Source organism: Canis lupus, chromosome 16, assembly GCF_011100685.1.
Source record: "Canis lupus familiaris isolate Mischka breed German Shepherd chromosome 16, alternate assembly UU_Cfam_GSD_1.0, whole genome shotgun sequence".
NCBI lineage: Eukaryota > Metazoa > Chordata > Mammalia > Carnivora > Canidae > Canis > Canis lupus.
This window is the reverse complement of record NC_049237.1, coordinates 7221122-7248125: the sequence shown is the minus strand read 5'-3', so window position 1 is coordinate 7248125 and position 27004 is coordinate 7221122. Positions and strand designations below refer to the sequence as shown.

The window sequence follows — 27004 nt, the reverse complement described above, 5'->3', positions numbered from 1 at the left end:
ACTTGCACTGAGCCCCTAGAAGTGAGATTTTTAAACAGGAGATGACTGCAGGGCACTGACAGCAGCACCACGGCCGGTGGGTGTGGGACCATTAATAACTGCGCGAGGCCTGAAGGCAGTACAACATGCTGTTTCAGGAGCTGAACATTGTGAAGGTAGAGGTTAAACGGGAGGTAAGCGTCTAGCATGTACCAGCTCGTCAGCCAGGCTTTTAGGAGCAGGTTAAAATGTCCATTGGAAGCCATGTTAAGTAGTCTGTGTTTTCTCCTTTTGAGACAAAAATGGGCCAGTGAGGACCTCTCTAGGTATAGGGTCCCCAGATGGCAATTTGCTTGTTAGACTGGTCTGGCGGGGAACCCAGGACAGGCCCCCGGGGCCAGCAGAGGAGAGGCCTGGGGAGGCCGCCTCTGGCCCAGGTCCTGCAACCTGGACCACCCCAGTACCCTCCCACTGAGCAGGACCCAGGCTGACGGTGCCAAGAAACACAGCAACCAAGCTCAAGGACACTTTAATGCAATATTTTAAAGATATTAAAATTAGGGCAGCCTGGGTGGCTCAGCGGTTTAGCTCCACCTTCAGCCCAGGGCCTGACCCCGGGGGCCAGGGGTTGAGTCCCATGTGGGGCTCCCTGCATGGAGCCTGCTTCTCCCTCTGCCTGTGTCTCTGCCTCTCTCTGTGTGTCTCATGAATAAATAAATAAAATCTTAAAAAAGAAAAAAAAAACAAAGATTGCAACTTGGTTAAGAGACATGGTCGCACATGCAAGGCCCACGGCTGGAAAGAAGGAAAGCATAATAAGTAGATTGCTGTAAATATTATGCATCAATTTACTTCCAGGGAAGCCAGGAAAGTAGAACTACACTGACTTCTGGTTTTGGCATAAATAATATAAACTTAATGGGGTGCGTTTTAATAAACCTTCTCTTCGAATTTTCGATATTCAAGTATTTTAATATCATGGAATTTTTTTTTTTTTTTTTGGTGGGGGAGGTATATGTAAAAACGAACGTTTTTTTTTCCCCCCTCTTGTGCCTCAGGATTCAATATGGCTCAGAATTTAATTAAAATTTTGCTTTTTTTTTAAAAAAAATTATTTTTATTTTTATTTTTTGTTCATCACAGATTTCTTTTTTGAACTAACATTCTTAAAAATCTCACCCTGACTCTTCCTGAAATATTATTTTGATCGCCAATTTTTTTTTTTTTTTTTTTTTTTTTGCATCCCCTTAATTTTTCCTTTCTCAGCTCGACTTCCTCCCCCGGGTTTCCCCGCTGCAGGCCTGCCTGGACCTGCGCAGGCTCCCCCCGCAGGCGGAGCATCCTTTGCCCTCGCCCACCTCGGCCCCTCCTGGGCCACAGGGGAAGCTCGTCCAATCATTTCATTTTATTAGAAACTTGAAATCACTTCCGCTACTCACCGCTCGGCGGCGTTGCCTCATCCGCTTCCGCCCGGAGGTGGAAAAAAAAAAAAAAAAAAAAAAAAAGAAGCTGGCGGAACTACCGCGTCGCTTCCGGAAGCGCTGCCCGGAGCGTTTCTACGACGCACGCCGCAGCCGTTCCGCGTTCTCATTCCTCTCGCGAGGCGTGCGTTCTCCCTGTCCCCCGGAAGTGCTTGTGGCGGTGACGCTGAACCCGCGAGAGCTTCCGGTGCGGGAGGGGGCGAGCGGGAGCTCGTCGCTGCTGATGGCGAGGAGGTGCTGCGGCTGCTGTGTGTGTGTCTCGGCTCTTCTTCTCCCCCGTGCGGAGGACTTCAGGGTTTTCTGTCACTTCCCAGGTCCTTTTACGGGGTGGGTTAGGAGCGCCACCTTTGGGAAGGGGACCCGCCCGTCCCTGCGGGGAGGCCGGGGCCGGGGGGGTGGGGGGGAGTCCCGGGGTCTCCGTGGGCTTTGCCACCGGCATGGAGGGCGGTGATTTTAGCAGCTCCAGGTTTCAGATTTACATCCCTTGGTGACGTTGTCATACTTGGTGGGCCTCCACTATGGGTCAGGAACAAACTTAGGAGCGTTGGATGTGGCAGTCAATATAAATCAGCCCTGGGAAGGGGGGGGGCTTGCATTTTTATTTTCTTACATATATATATATTTTTAATTGGGAACTCAAGGGGGCTTGCATTTTGCTGGAATTTGAGAAGACCGTGGAATGCGAGTGGGGAAAAAAAAATCAGTTTTTTTTTTTTTTTGGTAGGAGTTAGAGGAAGAAGCAAGGGGAGTAAAAACGACTTCAACTTCTTTTTTTTTTTTTTTTCATTTGAGAGGAAGAGTCCTGGTAAAATGTGCAGGGATGTTTATGGTCGCGAGGGGGACTGCGTAAAATTAGGAATGTAGTCGGGACGTTAGGATTAGTGGGTTTGTGCTCTTGCTCTAAGTGACATCTCTCTCTCTCTCTTTTTTTCCAGGGGAAGACCACACACTACACTGTAGGAAAAGCAAATAGAAGCCATGTTTCGAAGACCCGTATTACAGGTAATCAGTCGCTTCTCCGTGATGGTGTTGAGATGCGTTCTCGTCCAGCACAGGTGATGAGGCTTCTTCAGGGTTTTGACCTCGGTAGGCGAAGGACCTACGAGAGGGAGATGTGTACTCCTTTGCTAGGATCAGGGGCAGATTTCATCTGAGTAAATGCTGTTCTCAAAGACAACAAAGGTTTTCCAGCTTGCCTATATAACGGGAGTCAATTTTTTATTTTTATTTTTTATTTATTTTTTTGGGGGGGAGTCAATTTTTTAAAACACGTAACTTGCGTTTACATCAGTTACAGAGCCTTTACTGTCTTGCGTGAGCTAAAGACTAGGAGAGTCATTTCCAGCATTCTTCTCTGAGGCATGCGGTTCCTTTTTTTTTTTTTTTTTTTTTTTCTTTTTTCTTTTAAAGATTTTTTTTATTTATTCATGGGAGACACAGGCAGAGGGAGAAGCAGGCTCCGTGCAGGGAGCCCGATGCGGGACTTGATCCCGGGTCTCCAGGATCACACCCTGGGCTGAAGGCTGGTGCTCAACTGCTGAGCCACCCGGGCTGCCCATGGGGTTCCTTTTTTGACCACCGGCCTCCCCCGCCCTCATCTTTCCACCCCATCTCCCTGTGCTAAGGGCTGCAGCGGAAGTCAGCCGTCAGCGCAGATGTGCTCCCTCCCACCAGTCTGACTCCTTAGTTCTCCAAGCCCTCCACCAGCCCAAACCACTTGTTTCCCTCACTTAAGTCTGGGCACCAAGTTTATAGGTTCTGGTTTGTAACACCTCTCTTAGTCCCCATCCTGTTAAGACTGGTGAAGAATCAATTCCTCTCTGAAACCTGTTCTCATGTCTCCCCCAGTCTGCTGTAGAATTGACTCTGTATTTGGATCTTCACTTTAACCTACACATCTGTTTAGCAGCTTTTTTTTTTTTTTTTTTTTTTTTTAAGATTTATTTATTCATGAGAGACAGAGGCAGACATATAGGCAGAGGGAGAAGCAGGATCCATGCAGGGAAACCGACATGGGACTTGATCCAGGACCTCAGGATCACGTCCTGAGCCAAAGGCAGAGGCTCAACTGCTGAGCCACCCAGGCATCACATGATGACTTTTAAAACCAAAGACAAGGATGTGAGATATTTACTCTTCCACTTGGACTATGAAAAACACAGACTTTGGGCAACAGAAGGCTACTTCTTTAAAAAGTTGAAATCAGAGCAGGTGATGTTTCTTACTGGGGAATGAACTCGGGTGAGGTAGTCTTATAAAAATTTACTCCCCATTCAGGAAAGAATAAACCAGTACAGAAGGGAGCTTTTAGGCCTTGGGGGCATAAGTGAATGTATCAGTTGTTTGTCATATTAAAGAATGAGTTTAGTGACTGACCTATAGTAACCCCATGTGAGTTTGATGAACAGGAGAGCTGGGCAGCAGGGAATGGTAATGCTGGGGAGTCTTTTTTTTTTTTTAAGATTTTATTTATTTATTCATGAGAGACACAGAGAGAGAGGCAGAGACACAGGCAGAAGGAGAAGCAGGCTTCTCGCAGGGAGCCCGATGTGGGGCTTGATCCCAGGACCCCGGGATCACGCCCTGGGCAGAAGGCAGATGCTCAACCGCTGAGCCATCCAGGGGTCCCAGTTTTGCATAGTTCATAGATTTATTCCAAGGACTGGTTTGTAAGAGGTAAAGCACTTAGCTGGTGTTCAGTAGTGATGGCTTATGTCACTGAATGTTGCTACTTTGTGTCAGGTACTACCTTCCTCTGACAGACTGACTTGACTAGTCCCATTTTTGTATTTTATCAGTGAATCAGATTTGTCTCTATCTTAGACTTTTTTCTTTGCTCCGTCAAAAGCATGATTTTTTTTCCAACACATATATGACTTTAACCCTTTGTGTGGACCACGGAAGCACCACAGTCCGGAGGGTTGCCACAAAAGAAAGAGGATTCCAGGTTAGCTCTCCTGTGCATGCCATCTAGGAGTCTACCCCTGGGCTTCTGTGGCAGTCGGCCCACCAGCGTTTGCTTGCTCCTTCTGGTGCTGTGATGGGGGAACACATGAAGTGCATCGCTTGTCTTCTGGGCATATGTGTGCTGTAGGAGCCGCTGACCCCATGGTGACTGAGTGTGAGCAGGTTTTCTGTTTGCGTTTCCCTTTCCTCCAAATTAAAGTCATTCTACTTGTTTGTTCCACTTTAGGTATTTCATCAGTTTGTGAGACGCGAGTCTGAAATAGCCAGCAGCTTGGTTCTTGAAAGATGTAAGTAATAGCTAATTTCCAAGTTCAAAGTATGTTGTTTATGGCAATGTGCAAATATTGTAGACGAGGTGCACTAACTAGTTAGGGTGTAATCTGCTGATCCCCAGGCTCTTGGCTCCTGTTTGCCTCTCCCCTCTTGGCCTTGCCCCATTGGGCTGCAGGGGCCTCGTAGAATTTCCTTGAGTCCTGTTTGGTGACCTCAGTCTCCCAGGGTCATGTGCTGTTTGCCTGAGGGAGTGGAAGTTTGTGCAAGCTATTCTTTCACAGAAATATATATACTTAGATATATTTATGTATAAAGATTTTCAGAGCTCAGATTTGTTCTTTTAACCATATAGTTTTTTTCAAAAAAAGATAGTCTAAGATTTTAAGATAAAATAAAGAGCATAATGTGTGTTTTGTGAGATACTTTCTCTAAGAATATTTTCTCTCTTCTCGACAGCTCTTCTTTCCCCTCCCAACCTCTTGTTATTCACCCCAAGTTACACCCGATCTTCTAGAACGTGGGTTTTGCTTAATGCTGAGATTGGAGTTAAAGTACTATTTGTAGCTGTTCCCCTTCTGGACCTTTTCTCTGAATCTCATTTTATTTACATGCTGCATTTCAGCTCTGAACCGTGTGCAGCTGCTTGGGCGAGTGGGTCAGGACCCTGTCATGAGGCAGGTAGAAGGGAAAAACCCAGTCACGATATTTTCTCTAGCGACAAATGAGATGTGGCGGTCAGGGGAGAGTGAAACATACCAAATGGGTGAGTATAAAACACTGGGGTTTTAATTGTATCAGCAATAAAGAGACGTTTATTCTCAGCTGATTAGAGACTCTTTCGTCTCTAGTTCTGTTCCTTTCTCTTACAAATTGTGGTTTGGTTTTGCTGGGCATGTTGTCTTTTGGCATTTATTTTGTGTGCTGGCGTTTGTAACTGCATTTCCTATTCTTATGATTTAGGTGATGTCAGTCAAAAGACAACGTGGCACAGAATATCAGTATTCCGACCAGGTCTCAGAGATGTGGCATATCAGTATGTGAAAAAGGGGTAAGTTGAGGAAGGAAGGATCTTACAGATTGGTTTAAAAAACTGGTAATAGGTGTTCTCAGGGAATGCCTACCTCCTTTATTTTACTATTACTCTGTTAGGTCAGGATATTTATTCAGAGCTTAGTACTATATGCATGGCGTGTTGCTATGTGTGACTAATTCAGAGGTGTATAAAACATGGTTTAGTTTTCTGAGAACTTACAGCTTAGGACAAATAAGGATTGTTCGTGAATAGAAGCAGGTGAGACAAGAGAGAATGCAGAGCGTACTGAATGCCGTGTGAGCAAGGGCAACCCATGCTTTTAGGGATTCTCTTGTCACCTCTTGGCATCCACGCAGAGTCCTTAACCCAGGATCTGGGACATCTGAAGCCTGACACACGGATGGCAGTGTTCACAGCAGTTATTTTATATTTGATAATTCTGTATCAGCTTAATAGTCCCCTTTTGGAATGCTTGGATTGATTACAAATAAAAAATATCTTTTCCAAACCTGTAGAAGGACAAAAAGTTGTGTTGAACAGCAGTTGTATTCATAGTTAACATTTTAGAAATGTACTTGTCTTATAGAAATGAACTATATTCTCCAAAATACAATTTTAGGAATAAATAAAATTTATTTCTTTTTAATAACTGCGTGACTTTTTTTATATGTACTTCCATAGTCTTTTATGTATGTGTGAATTTGCACATTTACACCCACATATAAATACAGGAAATTATCTGTATGCAATTTCAGCCACAATTGATGAATCTGTGTGTGTTCCCTTTGGTACCCAGTCATTTTACCAGTTTTGTCCACTTTCTATATTTTACTTTTTTTTTTTTTTTTGGACTCTGAAAATTGATGCCAGCATGCATTTTCTGCCCTTTAAAATCAGTTACGGTTGTCTTGGGGTTCAGCCTTCTAAACAGTGCAGAAGGGGCTTAGTAATTAACTCCAAGTGAAATGCTAAGCTGAAAACCTGTTTTGATTTTATTAATCTAAGTCCCTTGAGGATGTTAGTAAAAATATTACCTGACTTTGTCAAAGTTAAGTTACAGTTGAAAGTCCCTTATGTTTTTATGGCATATCCTTTTCAGTTTGGACTCCCAAGACACAAGGCCTGCTGTGTATTCTATGTTAAACCCTTGCTAATCGTGCCAGTTCTTCCTGAAGTAGGTTCATGAACTTGATTGTGGAAAGGAATTGAAAAATAAGCGAAAATAGGCAAATCCTTTAGGGAGTCCAAAATGAAAAGTGGGAGACAATGACATGTTGGAAATCAGTCCTAGAGATTTAAAGGATGCCACGTGTTACTCTTCCATTTCATGGTCTTAAAGTCACTTTCAAATTAAAATTCTGGGATGCCCAGGTGGCTCAGCGGTTGAGCATCTGCCTTCAACTCAGGGTGTGATCCTGGGGTCTGGGATTGAGTCCCACATGAAACTCCTTGTGGGGAGCCTGCTTCTCCCTCTGCCTGTGTCTCTGCCTCTCTGTATGTTTCTCATGAATAAATAAATCTTAAAAAAAAAATTTCAATAAGGACTGCTGTCAGCTGAAGGCTGAGAACATTGTCTTTTTTACCTGGATGTGTCGAGTCTGTGTGTCTGAAACCTTGTGTTTCAGTACTCTCAGTACTCCTAATGTTGAACTTTGAGATGTGATAGCAAAAATGAGGTTATGCATGATTCTGTGTTTCTTTTTAAGATTTTATTTATTTATTCATGAGACACAGAGAGCAGCAGAGGCACAGGTAGAGGGAGAAGCAGGCTCCCCACAAGGAGCCTGATGTGGGACTCGAACCCGGGAATCTGGGATCACGACCTGAGCCAAAGGCAGAGGCTCAACTGCTGAGCCACCCAGGCATCCCTGATTCTGTGTTTCATCCTCCTCTCTCTTATAAAACAGATTGGAATCTCCAGACTGAAAACTGTAAATTTTATTTTTACTAGGTCCCGAATTTATGTAGAAGGGAAAGTAGACTATGGTGAATACACAGACAAAAATAATGTGAGGCGACAAGCAACAACAATCATAGCTGGTAAGAAGCTTGTGATAATACTATTCCCTCCTCCCATCCCCCTTGTTTTAAACCCTTGGCTTGTAAGCGACTTTCATGGGGGCTTTGAGTGCTGCTGCTGAGATTGTCAGGCAGCTCACCATGAGAAGCGGGAGTCTGGTTTGTGAGTTTGCTATGAGTTTCTGCATTTGCCTGACCCTTCAGAAAATTATCTCTATACACAGTTTCATTTCACAGGTAACTTTGGAGTAAAGCGTTTGTGTCAGTACTTAACTGTTTGAAGTGAGAGAAACTAATGTCTTTGAGGACATGGCCTACATAGGCAGAAGCCTGTGCCGAGATAGAGTTGCGCTGGCTGCTGTTAGTGGCTTTAGACGTTTATGCAGGCTTATTCACAGCCTGCTTGGTCTTGACATGATGATTTTAAGTTCCTGTTGTTTTTGTTAGACAAAATGCAAAACAATGTAGAAAATAAGGACACAAAGCTTAAAGAAGATTAAGATCTCTCCTAGAGCAGGGTTTTCAAACTTTTAAAAAAACTGTACAAGAATTTTGAAACAAACGTAGCCCTTTGTACATGTCTAAGTCAACATGAACATTTTTTTCAATATGAAATTGTTACTCTGAAACGTGTTAATGGGTGTAAAAACCATAGCAATTTGATCCCGTCATCCTTCAATTTTTTGAATTGAATGTACAAATTGAATTTATACATGAACGAGCTCTTCAACATTTGGAAATTTTATGTTCTTTCTTTTTCTCTGAACTTGTTTTTCCATTTCCTCCTAAGAAATACATCTTGATATATATTGTATGGATAAAAATATTTTATTACTCATCCTATTATATTCTTAACAAAAACTCATACATAACAGAAATTTAAAAATACTTAAATTCTGTGATACGAAGGCTATAAATGTTATATTTCTTCTTGATTGGGTTATCATTATAGTGGCTTTTAGGACATAAGCTACTAACGTAATTTTAATACATAAATTTGAAAACTGAAATCTTACTGGAAATGCACCTTTTAATAAGAGAGATGGTTTTTTTTTTACCTAATCAGTAAATTATTAAAAAATAAGACAGTTAAACATTGATTTTATTCTTTTGTTTTCTTTTTATGGATGTAAATAAACAATGAGAAACTTTTTATAAGTAAATACAGAGAAATGAAAGAAAGTAATGTCTTAGTGTTTATGAACTTCTGAGATAGTCAAAACTGGGGATCTTAAAAATTTTTTTAATTATGGAAAATGTCAGACGTACACAAACATAGAAGTAAAAAAAAGATCTTCTGTCATTTAGCTTCAACAATTATCGACTGATGGCCAATATTATTTCTTCTATTTCCTCAGCCCGCTTTTCCTCCACTTGAATTATTTTCTAGTGAATTCCAGACATTATATTATTTCATCCATAAATATTTTCAGTAGGTATTTCTGAAAGATACGGATTCCTATTTGAAGCATAGCTATGGTGCTATTATCACACCTAATCTTAAGAAATCATTAAAAAAGTTTTACTAGGCATCACAGTGTTTTAGGTTTCTTTGATAGCTTTATAAGTACAAGTCCATATGTTATATTACATTGTTTATATGTATCTTAAGTCTCTTATTTTGTTTTAAATAGCAAACATTTATTTTTCTCATAGTTCTGGAGGCTAGACCTCTGAGAACTTAAGTCTCTTTTAATTGACAGATTTTCCTTTATCTTTCCTTTTTACTTCGCTCTGGAGTTCATGTCTTAACCACTCTACCATTGCTAAATTATAACTTGTCATAAATAATAATTAAAAAATATATTTTCTTACTGGTTTCTTTGAGGCATATTGATCTTTGAAGCCAACATAGTTCTCTGCCCTCATTATCAGACCTTAGATGAGGTCCCAGCTATTTTGATTTCATGATTTTTGGATGTCTTGACAGTGTTTCACTTCTGCATGCTTTTCCTTGGGCCATGTCTCCAGAGATACCTACCTGTTCAAAAATTTATTTATAGATCTCTATAGGACATACATCTACACCTGTGATTTTAGCAGTGGAAACCTGACTTTCTAATAAAATAGCTGACATTTCTAAGTCTTTATCAAATATGTATTTATGAAGCATTTAACACTTTGACATTCGACTATAAACCAAAAGTGTGGGTAAACTGCATTGTATAGATTGTTCTGAACCAAGCCAACTGGTAAATAGAAATGGTTCAGATTATCTGCCATTTTGTTCTCTTCTTGTCACTTGTATTCACAGCATGGGTGAGTTAATTAATTGATTAGTTAACATAGATTTATGGCTAGTAGTAAAGGTGAGTAGATCTTTAGTGACATTTGAATTGAAAGAAACCGTTTGTTTATTTATTTATTTATTTATTGAAAGAAACAGTTTAAACTTGACTGCTTTTTTTTTTTTTTTTCTTGTAGGGATCCATGTCTTTAATATAAAAGTAACTACCAGTGGATGGCACTGTTGCCTTTTTACACTGTGGTGTCGCAATAATCTCCTGCAATAACTATTCTGTATCAAGATACTATGTACTTAGAAGACTATAGTTATAAATATTGTGATACCCACTTTGAATAATTCTAAAGTTATAAGAATCTGGATTTTTTCAAGTTAGGCAGGAAGTACTACTCCTTTTCCTTTGCTCGTCCTAAACTGACTCCATCTGGGACAACATTTTAAGTGCAGTGTCTGATGTCCTTGTATGAAAATACTCTGTGATACTGATGCGTAAAAATTTTCCCAAGAATGAGTATATAAAACTCAATCTCTTTTAAAATGTAAAAATAGAATGTCTTCTGTGTGAGTGTTACAGCCTATTTAGACATGAATCTGTCTCTGTTAATAGTGCCATATACTGGACCCCGTCCTTTCTCTGTACCTCCAGTAAGTGGAATGCTATGCCTGGATCCTCTTCTGTGTGAGGGTGTGCTGCCTGGTTTCATGGCATCTATCAGAGTCTGGCAGGCATTGAAATCTATGACTAGTTCTTTTGTAGGAAGTTATTGCTGAGCAATTAGAATTATCTTCAGGGAAGGCAAGAAATACCACACTTCTAACAAGGTCTGAGTTGTTGACACATAGCTGAAGCCCAACTTTTAGCTCCTTTGGTGCCTGTCATTTATGCCTCTCATGATGAACATAGCAGGAGTTATTTCACAATTTAGGAATTTTTCTAAAATCCTGTTAACAGCACTAACATATGGGTGCATTGTAGGCGAGCAATTAAAGGAGATGGAGAAAGAGTTCTGAAAATAATATTTATGATTTGGTTTCTTTACAGATAACATTATATTTCTGAGTGACCAGACCAAAGAGAAGGCATAGAGTGGACGATTCTCCTTTGGCCATTGTTTGGTACAGTCTCATTTCCAAATCGTGTATAGTCTTTATAGTTCCTAAGGTCAAGAATTAAAATATTCTTTTATATAAAATGAGTGATAATACTTCTCTTGACTATTACTGCCCCTCCCCTTTCGGTCTCATAGACCTGTGCAGCTAATTGTTTAATCTTTTAGGGATGGTTTTTGTGTACAAGTGTGTGAAATAGTGGACTGCTAGGTTCATCTGTCTTATGACAAAGGGATAAATGTCCTTTGGGAGACTTCCTTGTTTTTTGTGCTCACTTCTATTTATAGTATTGGTTCAGCCACTGAGTAGTGGTTGAGCTTCACTGTGAGTCAGGCATTTATCCCGTGGTTGTGAATAATGGTTTTCTTACTTTCTGCTCTGTAAACTAGACAGCAAGGACTGTGTCTTCTCTGTGTGCCTGCACCTTCCCAAATGTGTGGTACGGAAGAGATACTGGATCACCGGTGACAGATGAATGATCCCAGTGGGATATTAAGCTTTAGGCCCCAACTGGAAGGGGTTGCTGAACAGTGGTTGGTATCTGACCTAAACTGCTTCAAGACTAACCTATCTTCTTCCCCTCTTTTGTTTTTGGACAAATTTCACTTGTAGCTTTTATTAATCAGCAATAAAGATCTAAAACTACATGGAAGGATGAAATAGTTCATGCCCCAGGGGGTCTGGTTCCACCATTTTCTATCTTTCTAAGCCCCATTCTCTATCGTTTTAGTCTTATCCAGAACTTGGGCGGGGGGAGGTCCTCTAAACAACCTTTGACATTACCTCCATAGGTTAGAGGCTTGGCTGTGACATTTTCCTTTTATTTTTCCACACGGTCCCTGAATGCACATATACAGAGCATTGTGAACACACAGTTACTTTCAACACAGTAACTTTCATAAGATTCTGGAAGTTACCAAGTACTATTAATTTCCTAATAAATATTACAGAAAATAAACTCCGGTTTTTCAGTGCGTCTTGTCCTTTTTCAGTCTGTGTTGGACCTGCACAGGTCTGCCTGCTAGCTGGCTGCAGTTGCTCATAGTTGGTTGCTGCTAAGCTTGGTGCCCAGTTCTGATAGAAATCCCTCATTCTGCCTGGGCCACCTGGCCTCTAGCTTTGGCTTACGTGAGCCCCAGGCTGCATGTCTTGACCCCTCCCTCTGAGGGCTGGACCGGCGTGGCTTCGCTGACCCACAGTTGAGCAGCATTTTGTATTTACAGTGCAGTGTGGTCAAGGAAAGATGGAGTTCCTTAGCTCTAGGTTTTACGTTCAAACTGTCTGGTGACATAGTCCTCACTCCTTTATGCCACTATTTTTTTTTTTTTTTAAAGACTTTTATTTATTCATTAGAGAATGAGCATGCATAGAGTGAGAGGGAGAAGCAGACTCCTGCTGAGCAGGAAGCCTCATGTGGGGCTTGATCCCAGAACTTTGGGATCATGAACTGAGCCAAAGGCAGACGCTTAACTGACTGAAACCACCCAGGTGCCCCTATGCCACATTCCTTAAACAAAATGAAACATCAAATTTAACTTTGGGCCACTCTTGGCAGAGCTACTTTTATACTCTTTAAAAGTTGTGAGAAGTGATACAGATTCGTATTCCTGTTATATTAGTGCTGTGGGAAGGTAATAAGGTGAACAAAATGATTTAATGAGCAGCCCACAGCAGCTCTGAGTCTAGGGCACAGGGGCAGAAAGGTACACCCAGCAGGATCCATGTGAACTGAAGGCTTCTGCACGTTCCTGCTGGCAGTTACATGAAAGGCTCTGAGGTTGGGCAGCAGAGCTTTCAGAGTCGGGTATGCAGTGCAGAGGCTGCAGCATGTGCAAAGTGCTGCAGATCCGAGGTCCACAACCAGGCAGGCTCCCTGAGCAAAACCTCTGCCCTTCCCACTTGGGCAGCCACCTGTGCTGAGATACTGTACTTGTCCAAGCTGGAGTGGGTATGTGGAATCTGGTCTCCTAGGCCAAGTTTTATGTCTTGCATTCCCATTTTCATGTTGTTACGGTGTCAGGGAGTATACCTGTGGAGAACTGCCCTATGACTTTGATTTTCAGGTTCCATGTTGGGTGGAAAGATGAGTATGATACATAGAAGCATGGGAGAAAGAGGATCAAACAGCATGTGTGTTATTACTCCATTTTTGAAAAAGAGGTAATTGATGCAAGTATATGTTTAGAAAAGTCTGCAAGGAGAAACATATAAAGGTTTGATCTCTGGATGGGGAGATTCATGTGTGATTTTCTTTATTTTTTGCACTTTTATATATGTTAATATTTATATTTTTAGCATTGAACCTATATTTACTTTATAATAAGAAAAAGCAAAACTATTTTCACTTTGGAAAAAATCTTTCCATTATTTTCAAGCCAGGCTTGCACTTCTGATTTGACCTTCCCCTAATACTGCTTGACAGAGGTGAACGAGATAGTCTCTCATGTATTTATCCCTATCTTCTGCATGTTAGTATCGCATGCTTAGATACTTCATTTACCTTTTTTTCCTTTTCCTTTTGTTTTCATCCTAATGCATGAAATGACTGGCTTGACCCAGTCGTATGACCCAGAATGACTGGCTTTAAAGACCAGGCCATATGAGATCCACTGCTTGTTGCCAGTACAATCCTCAGTCAGTCAATTTCTTAAAGATTACTGGACAGTTAATCCAAAGACATCCTCAAACACCAAAGACATGTTTTTGTAGCTCTTTTGGGGATTACTTGTCATTGCCAACTGGTTTGCAACCTAACCTCTACAACTCATGAGAAATTACTGGTAGTGTGTTTTTGGAAGAAACCATGCAGTTTTTGAAGGCAGAGTTACCTTATACTCAAACCACCTCTTGGGCCCCATCCAGCCTAGCCTAGCACAGTGACATTCTAGGGCTTTCTAAATGTCGTTTGGTTGGATTGCCCTGAAACATTGATATGAAAATGAGGGCAGGATCACTTTACTTACTTTTCTGTCCGGGTTTGCATTATATGCCCTGAAGCTTGGTGTGGGAGTAACAATAAGCAAATCATTGTAGAAAAGTTGATGAGTTACAGAGAAATCTCTTACAGGGTAATAATTACCATATTAACACCTGGCGTTTATTGGCTACTCCCTGGGTGCCAGGCCCTGAGCTCAGTGCTTTTTATCGTTGTCTCATTTCACTGTTACCCTAAGAAGGTGGTACTATTCTGACTTTACAGGTGAGGAAATGTGAAACTGAGAGGTTAAGTAACATGTTAAAGTCATGCAGCTTATGAGAGGGACACCTGGAGTGTGAGTTTAGGTGTGTGGAGTTGGCATTTTGCTTCCTGCCTGCTGTGTGTTTCCTACTGCCTCCCACTTCCATTGGCCCTGCTTTCCAGAACCCCTGTGGCTAACTCTTGGCCTTTCAGGGTGCATCTAAGTCACATTGGGAGTTGTAGTACGTGATAGGTTCTGGTTGGGATAGAATCAGGAGTGAGGGAGAAATACCTCTGCTTCTTTATTCTTTCTCATTCTCAGTCTGATGATCCTACAGGAAAATAAGTCGCAGTTCATCTCTCTGCCAGGTCATCTTTACATATTCCTCTTGGTTCAAGCAATGTTTCTTTACTTATTATTCATAGTATCTGCTCCTCTTACTATTTCCACCAGTTGTTTCCTGGCTAGTGAGAGTTGAAGCTGTCAGCAAAGTTGCTCAGGTATTTGACAGGCTCACTTTTTAGAGGATGAGACTTTTGGCAGTCGTTGACAGCATTGCAGCTTGCTCTCACTACTATATTTGCCTCTGCTGTTCCCACAGCCTGTGATAGGATGGTGTTTAGCTTTTTTGGCTGTCCAAATCATGCAGCCACAATAATGAAATTTCTCTTCCTTGTCTCTTTTTACTTCATTCATTTGCTCTCCGCCATGCTCTGGGACCTCGGGGTGTTGTTTGTGTAGTGCTACACCATGACATTTTGTAGCCTTCCTGCTATACCTGCCCATTTGGGGAAAAGGTGGTTTATTGTGATAGTTCAGTTAAGGCGGTGTAGTCAGACCGCCTGCATCTGCTGTACTTACCAGCTGAGTGACCTTTGCTCAGCTTCATTAACTTGCCCTGCCTTGTTTTGTTTTGTTTTTTTGTCGCTTTGCTCTTCTGTGGATAAAAGAGGGAAAATGGTAGTCCTAGTTTATAGGCCTGCTGTGACCAACACAATAGATAATGCATATAATTTACTTAGCATATGTTAATTTTTTAAAAAAGATTTATTTATTTATTCATTTATGATAGAGAGAGAGAGAGAGGCAGAGACACAGGAGGAGGGAGAAGTAGGCTCCCTGCCAGGAGCCCAACGTGGGACTTGATCCCGGGACTCCAGGATCGTGCCCTGGGCCAAAGGCAGGCGCCAAACCGCTGAGCCACCCAGGGATCCCAGCATATATTAATTGAATCAAGTGCTCGATACATACTGGTCATTATTATTCTTGTTGTAGTTATTTTAAGCAAGGCATATCTCTTTCAGTCACCATGGCCATCTCCTCAAGTCTCATAGGATACTTACTAACTTTAGGTAATTGTACTTGGTCTTTGTTTTTGTTATTAATGTTCAAGGATTATCGAGAACATAGTCTGCTTTAGTGTTTTTTGGTTTGCTTTTAATCTTCCATGGCTATTTACAGTTAATATGGGCATCTTTTAAAACCCAAAAGTCAGTTGGGTGCCTGCTTTGTACCATGTAGGAATACAAACCTGGATATAGGGGTAAATAGAACAGGACTCCTGCATTGAAGGAACTCATAGTCTAGGATGATGGCAGCTGGGTGGGGAGGACAGAAGCAGGAGCCCATGCATGAAGTGTGCTACGGTGTGAGGAGCACTCTAGTAATGGTAGAAGTAAAGTCCTGTGGGCACAGATTTGAATAGTTAGGTTAGTTTTCAGCAGAGGAAACAGCATGAACAGAGGTCCAGAAACATAGAAGTATATGGATTGGTCAAAGATAAAACATGAAAAGGGGGTTGGGGCTGGATTATAAAGGGCCTTGAAAGGTAACAGAGGACTCTGGCAGTGGGGAGCTACATGTCTTAGATATATCAGAAGTGTGCTGTAGAAAGAACAGTGAAGATCTGTAAAAGATTAGATGGGGGAGAGCCTGCAGGCAGTTAGGAAGCTACTGAAGGAGCCTAGCAAGCTTAGCAGAGTGGGGATTACAGGTGACACGAGGGGAATTTGGTATTCATGGTGATTCATTCACTGTGCAACAGTTACGTGCCAGGTCCTGTGCTGGGCTCTGGGTAAGGGATACTGAGTTGAAGAAGAACACGGAACATATAGCTCCTGCCCAGGATGCACTGGGGACCAAGTAGGTGCTGGTGGTAAGAGAAAAGGACATTAAGTGAGAATTCTAAAACTGGGCAGCCATATGGATAGTGACATTTTGTTTCTGAGACTAAAGAACATGAATGTAGGAGCCAATTTGAGAAGAGGAAAGATCAGGAGTAGTTTTGAACATAGTTTAATCACAGATTTCCTAGCTTATAATTGGTGATTAATGAGTGGAACTCAGAAGTTGAGACAGGAGTGACATTTTTTTTCTTCTGTCAAACACTTTTTAAGCACATTTTCTGAGACAACATAACGAATGTTGCCAGAATACTAGCTTTCTGTTGTGGAAAACCATATTGTGGGACAGATTCCAGTTGCTTACCTGTTTTACAGTGTGGCAGGGATTTGTGTTAATCAGGTATGGTAAGATGACAGACATGAAAAAAACTGTCTTGAAAGAAGAGTTTATTATAGTTTTCAAGAGGAGGTCTCATGCCACACCATTAGAGCCACTTAGGGAAGCACCAAGGTAGGGCAGAAGGCAGAAGGAATGAAGGAAAGTATGGACCAGAGCTTTTATTGTGTGTGTGTGTGTGTGTGTGTGTGTGTGTGTGTGTGTGTGTGTTTAATGGGATAAGAATAATTTTCACTGGGCTTTGGGCAATAAGGGTGAGCCCTAGTTATCAGGTACCTGGTGATTTTGGGCAGAGAATAGTGTTCTGGACTGCAAGAGCCTGATAAAAGGAGGCTAATGGAGAATACGGAATCAGGATTGGTTGGTTTGCATGTTACAGACATGCTCATGGGCCAGTGTTTGCTATTTCTAGGAACCAGCTAATGTTGGGAGAGGTTAGTTCCTCAGGGTCTGCCAGGGCCGAAGATGTCAAGCATCGTAAAATATGGAAAATAAGAAAGGTAATTAATAAGAAAGGTAGTTAATTCACTACACAATATCCATTATCCTTTCTACAGAACCCATTAATTTACAGAGCCCATATTCTGTTGGGAGTGACAGCTGAAATACTGCATTCCTGTTCTCCTTTGCAGTTGATGGTTGCTAAGGGGGTACAAGCAGAAGTCATCCGGTGGTGCTTCCAGGGAAGCTCCTTAAATGCCTAACTTTGTTGGGAGGCTCATCCTTTGTGCTTCTCCAGACCCTCACCTGGCTTTCCCTTGTCCGAAATGTGGACATGATGGCTGAATCTCCATTAGCCATCTCGGACCATGAGAAGATCTTCAGGATGGAAGACGGAAGCTGGGATCTGTGATGACTGTGGAACCACCACACCAGACCTGGATGCTCAACCCGTGGACTTCTTTGGGAGACACAAATAAATCTCTACCTTGTTTAAGCCACTTACTTGTGCTTTGCAGTTAAACCTCATTCTTACTAATTCACACATTCTTTATCTCCTATACACAATGAATTTATTACTCTAATTCTTTCTCTTTTAAGACCTTTCACTGCTAGTAGTAGTAAAATCTTACCTCTACTCTCACAATCCTTCAAACATTTAACCTATCTCTCAGTCTCAATTTGAGGAGGGACTGTACATACAATGTACACAAAACCTTAGCAATTAGCCTTAAAAAGAATAAATATAAGCATAGTTTTTCAAATGAACGTTACTTAATTTTGCTTAGAGTCTCTAATGAGGAGCCTTAATTAACAGTCCCTTGTTAAATAAAGGGTGCTTAAGTTAACGAAAATACCACCCTTATGCCTCCTAGCAGTATGTCAGACTCAATCTGGAGTGAGGAGGTTTCCCACTGTGAAATAACCAGATGCTAAGTATGACCTAGTTTTTATCACATCCTTGGGTATCTTAGCTTGGGCTTACCAAAATACCAACGACTGGGTGATTTAAACAGCAGACATTTTCTTACAGTTCTGGAGGCTAGAAGTCCAAGCTCAGGGTGCTGGCATGGTTGGTGAGGCCTGTGTTCCTGCCTTGTAGGTGGTCCCCATCTCACTGTGCTCACATGACCTATTTTTGCTGGCAGAGAGGGAGTTCTCTGGTGTCTCATAAAGATGCTAATCCTGTTGTGTTGGCTCCACCATTATGACCTCATTTCACTTTGTTGTTGAAGGTCCTATCTCAAAATACAGTCACAGTGGGGATTAGGGTTTCTATATCTGAATTTTGAGTGGACACAGTTCAATCTGTAGTATTGGGCTTGTAGGAATAAAGGAACTTCCCTGAGTGACAAGTTCTAAACTAAGCTGGAACTAGAGCAGTAAGGTAACACTGATGAAAGGGAGTTCCCTGAGGACATGCTAATCTTGACGTTGTGGTTTGGACATAAAAACAAAGGGTATGTGTCAAAGGTTTGGTTCCAACAGTTTTTGAGGCCAGCCCTGGTGGCGCAGCGGTTTAGGGCCGCCTGCAGCCCAGGGTGTCATCCTGGAGATCCGGGATCGAGCCCCACTTCCGGCTCCCTGAATGGAGCCTGCTTTTCCCTCTCTCTGCCTGTGTCTCTGCCTCTCTCTCTCTCTTTGCCTTTCATGAGTAAATAAATAAAATCTTAAAAAAAAAAAAAACAGTTTTGAGATTAGAAGAGCATTTCTCTTAAAATGAACAGGAAGGTTGTCTTACCACCACTTCTCGTTGGCAACTTATGCTGAGACTTTAGCAAGCATAGTCGGAAGGAAAGAAAAAGTATTAGGATGAAAAGGAAGGAAGTTACACATGGCTGTGATTATATAGAAACCAGAAAAGAATTTGTAGATGGTTGATTAAAAGTTGCTGCAAATAAGATCGGTGTACAAAAGTCAATTACAGACAACAGCAAAGATGCCGTATACAAGAGTATCAGAAAATGAGTCTTCCAAGTATGTGTTCTCTGTGGGAGAACATTATAAAACTTTAGTGAAATACATTAAAAGAAGACTAAACAAATTGGAAAACCATGTTTATCATAAGCATTGGTAAAAATATCAACCCTCCCCAAATTGATGTTACAGAGCAAATAAAAATTCCCAGAGGTGTTTTGGAGCAACTGGACGAGTTGATTCTAAAAGTACATTAATAAGCAAAGGTCCAAGATAAATCAACATACACCTGAAGAGGAAGAATGAGATGGAGTGCTTACTTTGCCAGTTGGCAAGACTTTATTTTTTATTTTTATTAAAGGTATAGTGATAAAAGAACCATACTATGGATGCAGGAATAAACAACAGTGGTATAGAATAGAGAACCCAGAAACAGACCATGTATATGTGGACATGATAAATGATAAAAGTGACATAGACAGTGGGTGTAGATTTTTTTCAATCACTTATGCTAGTTTTTATTCATTCAGAATAATACCAAATCAGATCTCTACCTTACACTTCACACAAAGATCAGTTCCTGGTTATTGAAAGACTTCCTTGTGAAAGGCAAAACTTTAAAAATTCTGGAAGAAAATGTAAGTGTCTTTATGATTTAGTGGTGTAGAAGTTTCTTTTAAACAAAAATGTAAATATAGATAGGAAAGGGATACCTTTAACTTAAACATAGTTTTTATCAAAAGTCACTATAAAGAAAGCAAAAGTGACAAGTCATAAACTGGGAGAGAAGATATTTGCAATAGTATGCCTGAAATACAATCTAGAACGTATAAAGGATTACAAAGCAATAAAAATCCAATCTAGAATATATGAAGGCCTATGAAGCAAAAGGAAACAACAGCTTGGTAGAAAAATGGGCAGACACAGGGACTGTGAAATATAAATGATCTATTGATAAAAAGGGGTTTAGTTCGTTAATAATCAGGAAATGCAAACCAGAAACTGCAATGAGACTTCATTAAGCCCTTCATACTAACAAGTTTCAAAACATTTGATAGATGTGTACCAGAGGAAACTTATGCACTGGTGGGGAGAGTGTAAATTGGCACCTCCTTTTGAGAAAACATTTTGGCATTGACTTGGCATTGAGTGTAAATTGGCACCTCCTTTTGAGAAAACATTTTGGCATTGACTTGGCATGTTAGAATTTTATCTAGTTATTCCATCTTCCTGTACACCCTACAGGAAGCTCTAGCCCATGTGGGCAAGAAACATTTCCAAGAGGGTTCTTAGCAATAATGTACATAATAATACAACCAACAACCCAAAGGGAACTACCCAGAGGTTTGTCCATAGAGAATGGTAAATAAATGTTCACACAGGGACATACAACTGTGTAAATGGATTACAGCTATTCCAGAAACAATAATTTTTAGAAACAATACTGAGTCAATATCAGTTAAAAAATGAATCTGAAACTTGAGCTAAAAACAAAAGTCAAGCTTCCTTTAGAATATTTGTTTATTTGGGGATTCTGGGTGGCTCAGTCCACTAAGCATCTGACTCCATTTTGGCTCAGGTCTTGATCTCAGGGTTGTGAGGTGGACCCCTGCCTCCCCTCAGGTTCCATACTCAGTGGGGAGTGTGCTTGAGATTCTCTCCCTCTCCTTCCATCCTTTACCCCCATCCATGTGCATGTTCTCTCTCTCAAATCTTCTTAAAACATTGTTTATACAGTATATATTTATTGAGATTCTGCTATGTGCCAAGGTCTGAACCTAGGGTCTGAGTGTTTAGTGAATAAAATACTGAAATGGAGCATTATTAATAATTACTTGGCATGACAGACACATACCGTGATTGTTCTGGACAAACTGAAATATATATATTTTTTTTAAGATTTTGTTTATTTATTTGACAGAGCCAAAGAACACAATGGCAGAGGGAGAGGGGGAAACAGGCTTCCGGAGAAGAGGGGAGCCCCATGCAGGGCTGAATTCCAGGATCCTGGGATCATGACCTGAGCCGAAGGCAAATGCTTAACTGACTGAGCCACCCAGGCACCCCGATCATTCTTTTTGTAGGAGATTTATATTGCAATGAGAAAAATTGTCTGAAAATAACCCTAGTTCAAACTAGGTTGTCTGGAGGACAAGCTAGCTGGGAAAAAAGAGTTTCTTTCACTTTCTCTCATCAGAAAGTGCTTCACATAAGCTCAGTTAGCACAGAACTGTTGACTCTAATACCAGTAGGAACTCTAATATCCTGTGGCTTCAAGGTGTTGGTCATCTGGTCTTCTCAGACACTCCTGTAATGGCTGGCTTCCCAAATCTAGATTTTCTGGCACCTAAAACTGTTTTGCTACTGATGAGTGCTCGCTTTGGCAGCACATATGTTTTGCTACTCATGAAGTTGCCTTCACACTTTTATTACAAAAAGTGAGAGCAATAGGGAGGGTGGGGCACTTCCGTTGGCATACAGAGTGCACTGCTAACAGAAGAGTGCTCTGGTCCTTTGTGTGTGTAATCATAGGAGGATGAAAAGGAGCCATGCTCTTATTTCTGTTGTTGATAAGAGTTTTCTCTTACTCCAATAAAGCCTGTTCCTTTACTCAGACCATACATACAATATGGTAAGATTTATCTTGAAGCCTGGTACATGCAAGAGGACATGAGGAAGAGATTCTTAGTATATAGTATAAGGAGTTCACATTTTGTTGTAGTTGCACTGGAAAGCCCTTGGAGTGTTTTAAGTAGTGGAGTAAAATGATCTAGTACATATTTTAGGATCATTCTTGTGGCTCTATGGAGAATCTGTTACAGAGGAAGAGATTGGAAGTGGAGAATGAGTTAGGGGACCATTGAGTAGTTCAGATGAGAAGGCATGGTAACTTCGACCAGGATGGAGGCAGTGAAAATGGAAAGTTCAGGGTATGTTTTGTGATTAAAATGGAGAAGGCGTTGATAAATTGATGTGGGATTATAGGAAAGGGAGAATCAAATTCTTAGGTGGTGCTTGATTTAAGCAACTGGATTGATGATGTTACTATTTGCTGAAATAGGGAAGATTGAGGGTAAGAGATAGTGCTTTTAAAATGAAAAGAAGAAAAAAAATAAAATGAAAATAAGTTAAGAGTTTTGTTTTGGACACGTTACATTTGAGATGGCCGTGATAGAGCCAAGTAAAGAAGTTAGAAAACTTCTGGCAGTATGAAAATGGCATAGGTTAGATGAATTTCTTTTTCTTCTTGTGAAAAAACCTCAGAACCCCAAGGAGAATGTGAAAGAGAGAGATGTGTGTTATATCTTTTTTGAAATTAGGAGACAACTAAAATTTCAAGCCAAGAGTAGGTGGAAGGGCTGTATTGTTCAGAGTCCAGGCAGGAAAGTGGAATCCAGTATAGGTATTTCAGACAGAGGGAATTTAATGTAAGAGATTGTTTATAGAAGTGTGGGAAGAGGAAAAGGGAGGAGGGAGGGCACTGCCAGAGCGCAAAAGGAAGGGGTTATATACCCAGAGAACAGAAACTGCTGATATCCCTGGACTGGAGCCTATGAGCTTGCACCTGTGGCTGCATTGCTGGGGAAGCGATTATGGTTTTTCTGTTGTGTTGAAGAGCCATTGCCTTGGCCAGGCTGGTAACAGTGTTCCTGGAGTCTGCATCCATCCATCTTTCCTCAATCAAAGGAACTGCCACCAAGTGACACCCTGTTGGAGTGAGAGGCAGGATTTTCTTCCTTTTCATCTGCCAGTTTTCCTACTGGCAGATACTAACAGCAAGACATCTGGAAAGGGCATCTGGGAAATGGTTTATAAAATCCCAGGCTCCACAGTATAGAGTGGACTATAGGTGGGGCTTATGGGTTTGAGGGAGAAAATAGGAAACTAACTAGAATAGGCTATTGAAAACAGTGGTGACCAAACTGAGGTTGTTGGTAGTGGATTTGAGATTTGATTCTACCCAGTTGACAAGCTAGTAAGTTAGCCTGACAACTACTTCCTGGAAGCTAGCAGAAGACATGAAACCTCTGGATCAGAGACAAATGATCATATTACCGGCAGCACAACAAGCAGCATGAACACCAGCATGTTTGGATGAGTTCCCTTTGTCCTGTGAGTCCCCAGGGGTAATGCACAGGGCCCAGATGGATTTCATTATGGAGAGATACACTGATCCTGGAGAACTTACTGCTTTGATGGCAAGCAGTAAACAAGCCTGGAAGGCACATGACTTCCTCCTTTCTGGTTGCTTGCTGCACAAAATAGCCCCGGGACCAAGGGTGGTCAGGACCTTGAATACTTAGCACACTCAGCACAGGGGTGGGGGGTTGGGGGGGAGGGGGGTGTAGAGCAAAGACATTCTGGAGGACTGTCCCTGTCCCCAGTGTCTGGTAGGAAAAGACTGGAGGAACATTTTTTGGGGTAACATTATGACAGGATAGTGCCTACACAGCCTGCAGCTGGTATGTCAGCATGATATTGAAAACGTCTGGATAGTAGACTCTTTTTTTTGTAAAACAAAGTTTTATCAGTTTAGGGGATGGAACAGAAGGTGATGAATGAAACCTGTGCTCATTTGGAGTGGGCTGTACGCTCCGTGTTCTGTAGTGGGGTTGTATGCAGCCCAAGACCAAGGTTGGTAAGATGTGCTTGTACAGATCAGCCACATAGAGGATGTAAACATGCGTATATGGTTTAAGAGTGGGCCTTCAGGACTCGATGAGATGCGCACTTCCTCAGACTTACAGCTTGCCCTTGTGTACTCTCCTGGCCAGGATTTTAAGGGACCAGAAGCCTGCACTCCACTCGATTGATCTCTGCCCTATATACCCAACTGTGCTGATTTCCTTCTGCATTCTTCAGATTAGTGGACCGCAGTTGATATAAAGAGATGTTATTTGTGACTTGCCTTGCTGTCAATCTGAGTGTACTGCTGATGCTTGTCAACACAGTTGTCTTGCTAACATCAGAGCAGGAATGATGCAGAGACCTGGACCATGAGGCCTAAGTCCCTGTGGAGAAAGTGCCTAAATAATGAAGGGGAGGAAGATGACAGTGCAGCATCTTGTTAGTCTGCTGGCCTGTGTTTTGAGGTTCATTCTCTCAGCATACTTTCTTTGGGGTCTCCTAAACTGGAATATCTCTGGAGGTCCCCTCCACATAGCCATCTGTTTCTCAGAGTGGTATGGCGGTGTGGTGCCCCACGGTTCCTAGCCCTGGGACACTGCACTAGCTGTTTATGGTTTCCTGATTCTCTGTGCTCACTTTTGTAAATAATTTCGCTTTAACACCATTCTGGAGTTACCCAGTTTGTGCCAATTGTTTCCTATGGACTCCCTGACCGATACACTTCCTTTGGTCTTTTACTCAGAAGACTGGTTGAGAGCAAGAGTGTGATCTTTCAGTAGTCTTTCTAGATGTCTGCAGCCGGGGATGAAAGATCCAAAGATTCAGTACGTCGGCTATGACATTGATCCCTAACAAACCATGTTTAAAGATGCACATTTTATAGAGTTGGACTTGAATATGTGTGGCTGTTTCAGTGGAGGATGATGAATGTACATTTTAGAAGCAGCCGTTGTTAATGCTATGATATTATAGTACGATAGTTGTAGTATTTATGCTAAGAGGTGGGAATGGTACCAGTATGGGCTCATAATTCATATTACTGGTACCTGATGGAATAATAGCAATGATAATGCTATTATCCAAAAATGCCTTTTTTTTTTCTTTTTCTTTTTTTTTCCAACAATGTCTTTTAGACTCTGAAATGAACTCTAACCACCAGCTAATGTGGTATGCATGGGAACACACCATCCTGGGAAAGAATAAAAACTAAGAAACAAAAATTATAGTTAATCCTGAAATTATAGTTAACCCTCCTCCACAACGACTTATAAAAAGGTAAACATTCTAATTTTGGAAGGAGTGGAAATAATAGAATTAGTAAAACAGTATGATCAGGGGCACCTGGGTGGCTCAGTGGTTGAGTGTCTGCCTTCTGCTCAGGTCGTGATCCTGGGGTCCTGGGATTGAGTCCTGCATCAGGCTTCCCACAGAGAGCCTGCTTCTCCCTCAACTTATGTCTCTGCCTCTCATGAATAAATAAATAAAATCTTAAAAAAGAAACCCAGTATGATCAAACATAAGTGGCATGTGAAATAAAGTCTGATATGCTATATATCCTAAAGTTTCTTCTCATTGGATAATTCTGGTATCTGGGTAAAGGAATCTTACTGGCGTATTTCTTCTCATGAGGGGATATAAAAGGTGTTATGAGAAAAAAAATTGTGCATCTAGAGAACCGAAGCCATGAAAAAGACCTGAACAATGTCAGTGGTAGGTGGTGGAATCAGCCCTACAACTGGGGCCAAGGTTCTGTTAAAGGACTCCCAGAGACAGCTGGAACCTGCCTTATTCTAATTCTGTAGCACAGAGTCCAGGAGCATTTGGCCAGGTTGTTAAGTTAGCTCGAGAAAGCTGAGAGTGATTAAGGAGGACTGTTTATGCCCGAGTATTCTCTGTAGTGCTCTGTAATCATATTGAACACCACCTAATGCCAAGACTGATGAGGTTCACCTGGCTCCTTGGCATGTCTCCAGAAGAGACTCTAGTGTTTATGCAGATTTATCACCTGCTACTGTGGGGTCCTTTTGAGGGGACCTGAAGGCACATCCCTCTGTTATTTGGATGGTGTCACTAAACCATCTGCTCTGTATCTTGATGGCGTCGATTCTCTCTCCATCCTTCAGATTAGTGTTTTCAAATGGTATTTATCACAACTCATTCATAGGTTGTAAATTCAAGTTTGTGATATGCAGGCAGTACTGAAAGAAATAGAACAGGATGGAAAATATCAGACTGCCACACATCTAGAAAGGGGAAATACTGTTTTGTGACCCCTATGTATGTGTTCCCAGGATAATATGTCTATACACTATGCAAATATATAGTGATATATAAAAAAAACATATGAAAGGTATTACTGTTGGCTGTAGTCAAAATTTGTAAAGCACTGTTTTACATAAATAAGGCTTTTTTGGTTGGAGAGGTGGTCTGTGTGTGATTGCTGTGAGTCCGCCTGAACTACTGATACGGTGGTCATGCACTCTGAAGATTGACATTTCGAATAGCTTATATAATCTGTTATCATTATCATTCAGATACTCAGCTAGTTAAGTATTTCTGATGATATGGCCCACTAGGGAAGGACGTGGAGCCCCCTCATGTAAGCCATACCCTAAGGGGCACACCTTTTAATTCTAACCCAGGACCAGCGGCCCTGGACATTTTCTGTTTCATGCACTTAAACCTCCCTCCAGGGGTGACTCTGACAGTGCCTTCTGCTGGAATTCTCATCTCCCCGCTTGTGTGTGTGTGTCCCCGAGTCCTCCTCCCCAGGAATAAGACTTAATAATCACTCTTCAGAGTGATTCTGTAGGCCTCTCCGGGTGATGCACCCTTCTGTCCTGGGTGGCTCAGAACCCTCTTCCCTTTGGAATCGAGTGCAAATCCTCACCTTCTTTGTGAGTCAGATCTATTCCTTCTCCGTGTGACATTGGATACTGTTCCATTTGCATTTTGGCACAGAGCCGCCGAGTTTAGGTCAGAGATGGCATGTGACAGTCCATGTCATCTGTGAAGAGGACAGACTAATCAGAAAGCTCCTGAGAGAGTTCACTAAACTGTGCTCGACAACAGACTAAATTGGGCCGAGACAAGAGGCAGGTACAGTGAAGCAGCAGGTAGAGGTGACAGATTTGCAGGGAAAAATTTCAAGTCAGCAAGGAGATTGTACAGGAATAGAAAGAGCAAGGTCAAGGTCTGCCTAGCAGCAGAC

At 41.6% G+C, this 27004-nt stretch overlaps 1 protein-coding gene and 1 long non-coding RNA gene across 4 annotated transcripts; one reads left to right on the top strand and one right to left on the bottom strand.

Moving 5' to 3' along the window:
- Nucleotides 1-1638: 1638 nt before the first annotated feature.
- Nucleotides 1639-11199, top strand: SSBP1 (single stranded DNA binding protein 1). The gene is made up of 7 exons (NM_001252279.1): nt 1639-1774; nt 2396-2462; nt 4654-4714; nt 5323-5463; nt 5661-5748; nt 7685-7773; nt 11040-11199. Exons 2-7 carry the CDS (start codon nt 2439-2441, stop codon nt 11081-11083), a joined length of 447 nt encoding a protein of 148 aa, NP_001239208.1. The 5' UTR covers nt 1639-1774; nt 2396-2438; the 3' UTR covers nt 11084-11199.
- Nucleotides 8910-18417, bottom strand: LOC119869513. 3 transcript variants are annotated; one of them, XR_005371228.1, is made up of 5 exons: nt 18279-18417; nt 17554-17707; nt 15818-15969; nt 15148-15223; nt 8910-9194 (listed from the first exon to the last, which is right to left on the bottom strand). It is a non-coding gene; the product is annotated as an uncharacterized LOC119869513 (long non-coding RNA). The 3 variants fall into 3 exon arrangements; XR_005371227.1 differs by lacking the exon at nt 8910-9194 and adding an exon at nt 12528-15064; XR_005371226.1 differs by lacking the exon at nt 8910-9194 and having other exon boundaries at nt 12528-15223.
- Between the last annotated feature and the right edge of the window lie 8587 nt (nt 18418-27004).